Source organism: Lathyrus oleraceus, chromosome 7, assembly GCF_024323335.1.
Source record: "Lathyrus oleraceus cultivar Zhongwan6 chromosome 7, CAAS_Psat_ZW6_1.0, whole genome shotgun sequence".
Lineage (NCBI taxonomy): Eukaryota > Viridiplantae > Streptophyta > Magnoliopsida > Fabales > Fabaceae > Lathyrus > Lathyrus oleraceus.
Genome location: NC_066585.1, coordinates 226,230,586 through 226,237,255, shown reverse-complemented (window position 1 = coordinate 226,237,255; position 6,670 = coordinate 226,230,586). Strand labels below are relative to the sequence as shown.

The 6,670-nt window shown below is 36.8% G+C and overlaps 2 protein-coding genes across 2 annotated transcripts; one reads left to right on the top strand and one right to left on the bottom strand.

Annotated features, from left to right (window-relative positions):
* Window positions 1-228: 228 nt before the first annotated feature.
* Window positions 229-1,244, bottom strand: LOC127100356 (sulfiredoxin, chloroplastic/mitochondrial). The gene is made up of 4 exons (XM_051037490.1): window positions 1,093-1,244; window positions 847-1,010; window positions 701-734; window positions 229-591 (listed from the first exon to the last, which is right to left on the bottom strand). The coding sequence occupies exons 1-4, from the start codon at window positions 1,163-1,165 to the stop codon at window positions 482-484; spliced, it is 381 nt and encodes a 126-aa protein (XP_050893447.1). The 5' UTR covers window positions 1,166-1,244; the 3' UTR covers window positions 229-481.
* Window positions 1,245-1,298: 54 nt separating this feature from the next.
* LOC127100355 (14 kDa zinc-binding protein) lies at window positions 1,299-4,202 on the top strand. Its single transcript, XM_051037489.1, has 6 exons — window positions 1,299-1,484; window positions 1,561-1,653; window positions 2,990-3,076; window positions 3,400-3,547; window positions 3,761-3,878; window positions 3,977-4,202. The coding sequence occupies exons 1-6, from the start codon at window positions 1,453-1,455 to the stop codon at window positions 4,042-4,044; spliced, it is 546 nt and encodes a 181-aa protein (XP_050893446.1). The 5' UTR covers window positions 1,299-1,452; the 3' UTR covers window positions 4,045-4,202.
* The last annotated feature ends 2,468 nt before the right edge of the window (window positions 4,203-6,670 follow it).

The window sequence follows — 6,670 nt, the reverse complement described above, 5'->3', positions numbered from 1 at the left end:
AAGCTAAAATTATAGAAAATGATAAATAAATTCAAATAAGTTAATCTAAGGAGACCCTTGAGCCTTAATTAAAGCTTATTCTAGATATATACTCGTTGGTGATTTTTATTTTCTCTTTCCTTTTCACCTCTTTTGGATGTCTGGAGAGAAAGTTGGCTAGAAAATTGCATTCTTACAATGAACTTCAGGAATAACAGATATACGCCATACATAACTAACACAAGGAGCAAGAGAAATTCGATTACAAAATGCATTCTTTTAGTAGTAACAATGGAGTGTACTATTGATCATCATCAACAAGAAACATTTGCATCTTCATATATGTATACATACACACACGATGTATCATCTATAATATGATCAAACAGGGATCACTATTATGCCTTGGGAAGCAACAGAGACTCCTGTCATTACATGGAATAGAACCACTAATTGTAATTGGCATGTACCAAATCTGAATGATATAAAATGATCATACATTTTAGCGCATATGATGCCTTAGAGTCTCTTTTGTACCACGCCGAATTTTACAGCGTATGGTAGGGAGTCCAAGTCGTTGGTGAGCCTCATACCGGTGACAGCCGGAGAAACCTACAACCAACAAAGTAACATGATATATCCATTATGATTCCAATGCAACCATGGATCTTGGAAATCATATATTGCTAAGATGCTATACACAATTGAAAACAGCACATACCATAATAGTTTCCATCCACCTCGAGCACATCGATCTGCATCACTTAAAAGGAACTTCAATTAGCAGCTGAGGAAGACGTAAATTCCAAAAGCCATTCATAGATTTAGAATATATAATTTTGCAGAAGAGAGTAAGTGTTTGTTTACAGGCACTTGAAGACCAATCTGAGTAATACTATCCATCAGTTCTTGAACTTTGGTTTGATCATTTGATCTAGTCCTCATCAAAGGTCTTCTTATCTTATCTAAAGGAAGCTCAATTATCACTGGACCCACACCCTTATCAGAAGAACTGCTTCCAGAAACAGCCCCTAAATTATAAAATTATTAATTTAAAATATTTTAAAAATTAAAAAAATTAATCGATAGACAGAAAGAGAATGAGTGATGCACCGTTGGAGTTGGATGAAGCAGACACATGAAAACTCCTCAAAGGAATTGGAACCTGCAAAACAAAATTTGCCATTTTTTTCTTATTCTTCTTTGCACTAATTTTTTTAAGTCGTGTGGTTTATTTATTTATAGACAAAAAAAAGAAAACATTTAGAACGTGAATAAATGTGATAGGCTATCAATCACAGCATGGCCCACCATTTTCAACGGCTAAGATTTCTTCTTTTACAAAGCTACTCGAAAGGGGTGTCTACATAGAATTCGCACTCCAAAAAGGGTAAATGATTTTAGTTTTACAGAGAAAATTAATGAATCTCATCTCAATTTAACAGATTTCTCAGTAACTTGATTCTCGGAACCATGGCAGCGACGGTTCCTTTCTCTCTTATCAGGTACTTCAATCGCTATTCATTCTTCATTCATATGTGTGTATGGAATTTTGAAGTGTTTTTTTTTTAATAATGGCAGAAACTACTCGCAATTGGTGTCTACAAGAGCTTTTCTTGTAAAAGCGAACAGCTACAATTTCTCCAACTCTGTTCTTCCTATCCAATGTCGTAGGTAACTTTTTGTTGTTGTTGTTGTTGTTGTTAATATTATGTGTTTTGAAACTTTGTTTATACACCGAACTATTAAGAACTGCTTAACAATCAAATGTGAAAAATGGAAGTTTTGCAAACGGATGAATTTCCCAATGAAACTTGTTAAGAAACAACAATAATAACCAGGGCTCTTGGCAGTGTAAACCAACAGCAATTGCAACCGCATATTTTAAAGCCTTGATATTAACTAGGAATACTTGTTGTTTGGTATGAACTATGAAGTACCGTTTGTCATTAACCTTAAATCACTACATGTAGAGTCCATAGTCTTTTCGCAAATTGTTTTGGAGCAAAAGAAGTTTCCATTTTTTAACAAGATTATAAGCACATATCCCACTTCTTCAAAGGGATCTAACACCCAAAACAGTTACTTCCAGACCAATAGGCTTGACATCTTCCTTCGCGTCTCGTTGCATGACTTGTTAATGTTCACCACCTCACTCATCTTTGATGCTATCTCATTATAGCTCTGTCCTTTCTCCTTAAAAGTCCTTCTCTGCCAACAATACCAGCATCCCGTGTTGCCCGCCCCCATCATGATGATCTCACCACGAAATACCCGTTGTTTTAAAACCCTGATGAAAAGCCTGGAGAGAAAGCAAATAACACAGATAGGTAGCAACAAATACTCATTTCAATTGAGTTCACAGCAAATCTCCCCATGGAGGAAAAGGAGTTATAACTAGAGAATCGCCTTCACTAAAGACTATGTCTGGATATCATAAAATGAAAGGGGCGGAGTGGAATGAAGCGGAGTGGAATGAAGATTTCATTCCATTGTTTGAAAATTTTAGAACGGAACAAGGCAAATTCTTCATTCCGCCCAAATCATATGGGCTCGTGAGTAGCTTGATTATACATACTAGTACTACTACAATACTACTTACTAATGCTCCAACTTCTTAGTCTGTACTAAAAGACCCTAGGCCCAAAACTAAATCATTTTGTTCTTCCATTTTAACTACTGATTAAGTAAAAAACCTAAAATAAGTTGATACCAGACAGGCTGATCTATTTTTTTGAAATTAAGTCGTTAACAAACATGGTGATCTAACTACTGGATGAATAAGCTAAAATGTAATGCTATTTCAAAAACTTGTTCATCTATGTCCTGTCTATTGTCATCTGACACCAAGTTTTTGATTTTGGTACAGCTTGTTGAAACCAGAATCTGTTTTGAAGTTATATGCTATTTGGTTGCCATTATTTTTTGTCTTCCTCTTATTTGGAGTAGCTTTAGTTATTGACTTATTGTGAATTGAAATGTTTGTTGACATTTTGCTTATTTATTATAGGTTGCGTTTTAGTGCCAGTGCTGCAAACAATGAACAGGCAGCAGCCAGAGCAGCTGCTATTAATGCTGATAGTGGAGCTCCAACAATGTATTGTCTTTTAACATGATCCCGCTATTGTCATTGAATGCTTATCGTTCTGAAATATGTTTTGTCTTCAAAATCTATTATCACTAGCAAACATGGGAATGCTTCAAAATCAATGAACATTAAAAGATTTAATACTTCTTTTTTGCACGGAATAACATTATCATTGTTAAAACCGAAATAAAAGGGGGCACTGGCACTAAGCTTTATATTTTATCAAAAAGGAGCATTAATCTAATAGCGAGATAGAAATTTCCAAAATGATTCTATTTTTCTAAGTTTTAACACAGACACACACAATGATTCTATTTTATTTTTCTCTGCAGATTTGACAAGATTATAAATAAGGAAATCCCTTCTAGTATTGTATATGAAGACGAAAAGGTCCTCGCCTTTCGGGACATCAGTCCACAGGCTCCGGTTCATGTTCTGATCATTCCAAAATTCAGAGATGGATTAACAGAGCTTGGGAAGGTCACCAATCATCTAGTTCTATAAGTACATTAACTCAAGGCTTTTAGTTTTCAAATATACCTATTTATTTATGGTAAAAAGAGTGTAAGAGAACATAATTCTTAACTTTCTAGCTGATTGTGAGATTTATTTTATTCGCTTTGACCAAGTTATTTTGCATAGTAATAGCAGGAAGCATTTTGATCTGACGCACAAAAATAAATCTGCTTGCAGGCTGATGCTAGACATGGGGAGATACTCGGTCAGCTTCTCTATGCAGCGAAAATAGTAGCTGAGAAAGAAGGTATCGCCGATGGATTTCGTGTTGTTATTAACAGTGGTGCCAGTGCCTGTAGGTTCTTTCTCTTCTCAAAACCTTTTCTCTTGCTAATAATGATATGGTACCTTATTTTCTCTGTCACACTGATCTCTTTTTCTTTTTCTGATCAGGCCAAAGTGTGTATCATTTGCACTTGCATGTTCTAGGTGGGAGACAGATGAGTTGGCCACCTGGTTAAAGGTTGAAAGCCAATCCTTGTTGATTCCTGCAGAACTTTGAAGTAATTGAATCAGAAATGTTTTTTTGTTTTTGAAAAACCTAAATTTTTCTTTTAAAATATGTACCGCTTTTGTGGGATAAATGCCAAAGTTTAAATAAGCAATCCCATTGATACTATTATTATGTTTATAACCAAGCATAGTATGAGAGTGAAGAGGTGAATTATATAATTGTTATAAATTGTTAGTTGATGTGGTGATAAATTTTGTGTATGAAGGTTCTACTTCCAGTAATAAATGTTTTAAAAAAATATACAAAATTAGTGAAATCAGGAGTCGAACTCCTTACTTAATCACTAGGCTATATATGAAGATGAAGGATGTTATGGCTTTCTTCCGCATCTATTAAGATCCACCACTTGTCGTTTGTTTTTGTGTTTTGTTAGCATTTCTGATGAATGAAATAGTAATGATCAATGAGCTCAAATTTTTTAATTTTATGAACAACTTCTCATCCGACAAAGTCTTTGATCCGGAGTTCTTTCTTTCCATTCAAATGCACTAAGTGAGGCTCACATAATTGATGGGTTTAGAGTTACATATTATTAGAAGAACATTTCTTAATGCACCTATAATACTTCTTAGTCATCGCGCGAAATTATTTAAATGCTCCTAATTTTTTTTTGGAGATGCATCATGTATTAATTTTTAAATAAATGAAATATTATGGAGATGTATCTTCGAATGTATTAATTTTTAAATAAACGAAATATTTTGGAGATGGATCTTCAGAATAATTTAAAACATTCAATACATCTCACTCATAAGTCATTTACGTTTGAATTGTACCTGAGATGCATCTCTGTGAATATTCTGGAGATACATCTGAAACGTATCAGAACAGGTGTTTCATGTTATATGTTGTTTATCTGTGTTCAGATACGTACATAATTTCATATGGACCAAAGATGTCATACAAAAATAAAATATCAATAAATGTTGAAAATGTCGTACAACAGAGATCAATAAAGTAGTAAGACCGTCAAAATAAAGTACAAACCATAGTACTACAACTATATAATAAGAGACTGTTGTGTGTGTCTGATAACCTCTCATCTACCTCCTCTGCCAACTCTACCTCCTCGGCCATCATTCTCACATGTCCCTCATCGTTGTCTCCGGTACATCAATTCCCCCGTGCCTCCGTCATGACGGCATATAGGACTTACCTCACATCATACCCATTATAGAAGATACCCTTGTCAATTCTTGTCTGCATAATCTCCACTATGCAATGACACCTAGGCAAGACATCCTCGACATGATCTAGTTGTGCATGCTCTTCCTCTACTATCTCCTAATGAGCTGGTCCTGGCGAGTCTCCTGGAGCAACCTGTACCACATACAGATGTGACACCCTAAAGAACCATCTGATGTACCCTTCGACGTAGCTCTAGTCGCTCTCAACTATGGTAGCACGTGTCTCCTCTGGTACCAGATGACTCTCATAATTAGGGGTGACAAACGGGAATGTCCGTCCCGTTTAGGCCCGCCCCACAAAAGCCCGCAAAAAACGGGGCGGGGCGGTCATTGTTAAGGATGTAGGCCTAAAACTTAGATTCGCCCTGCAAAAAGGTGAGGATGGGGCGGGGAAAGCCCGCGGGAACTGCACTCTTTAAGCCTAAAAATGCAAAAATTTATACAAATGCACGTGCTTGCAAAAGCTCGCGAGAAAAACTGGACGGGGCAGAGCGGGCACATTAGAGGGTGAGAACCTAAATTCTTGGCACGCCCCACACTAAAGTGCGGGAAAAACGGGCATGCCCAACAGACCGGACCCGTTTTTCCACCCTTACTCATAATTATCAAACATGTCATTTATCTGTATGTGTGTCAAGGCAAGAGGAGTAGAGACAACAGAGTGTCTGGGAATGGTCTGGGTATATTCGAACTATCGTATGACGCACTCGGAAAGATGAGGAACAATGAGATATGATTTGCATGCCAACCATCCAGAGTATATCATTATCTCATCAAATGGTCGTGTCTCACGGTGATCAATATAATTATTGAACTGCATGTCCTCAGCAACCAAACGGTCAAAGATAGACTCTACAGGGCCCGGTCACTTGGTTCCATCTGAGCGGGATTAAAGCAATAGGACGCGGCATATCCCTAGTGTAATCAGGTACACTCGCCCAACCAGAGATGTGCGGGAAGTGCTGGAGGATCCAACCCTGAAATGAAAAGTTTGGAACACACGAATCATCAATAATGACTTTGCAAACATGAAATGAAAATGGCAAAGAAACATTAAAAGACAAATAATTATTATCATCAGTAGTGTGACACTGCCTGTGATCTGTTCTGTCTTCTACATACAACTCTCTCTCAGCTTCGAATACAATTAGACCAAACAAGTCGCACCCCAGTTGTACTCATGAATCCGCTTGAAATCTACAAAGTAATGTAGGTAGACGACGTCTGAATAGGTGGCACTCTTGTCCACAAAAATCGTAGTGCCAACCAAATAAAGCAGGTATATTCTCAATGCATGCGATATGTGGAGCGCCACATGCTCATCATCACCATCACCTTGTTGTGCATTTAGGAACGCATCCTCATATACCTTTTTCAGTTATACAA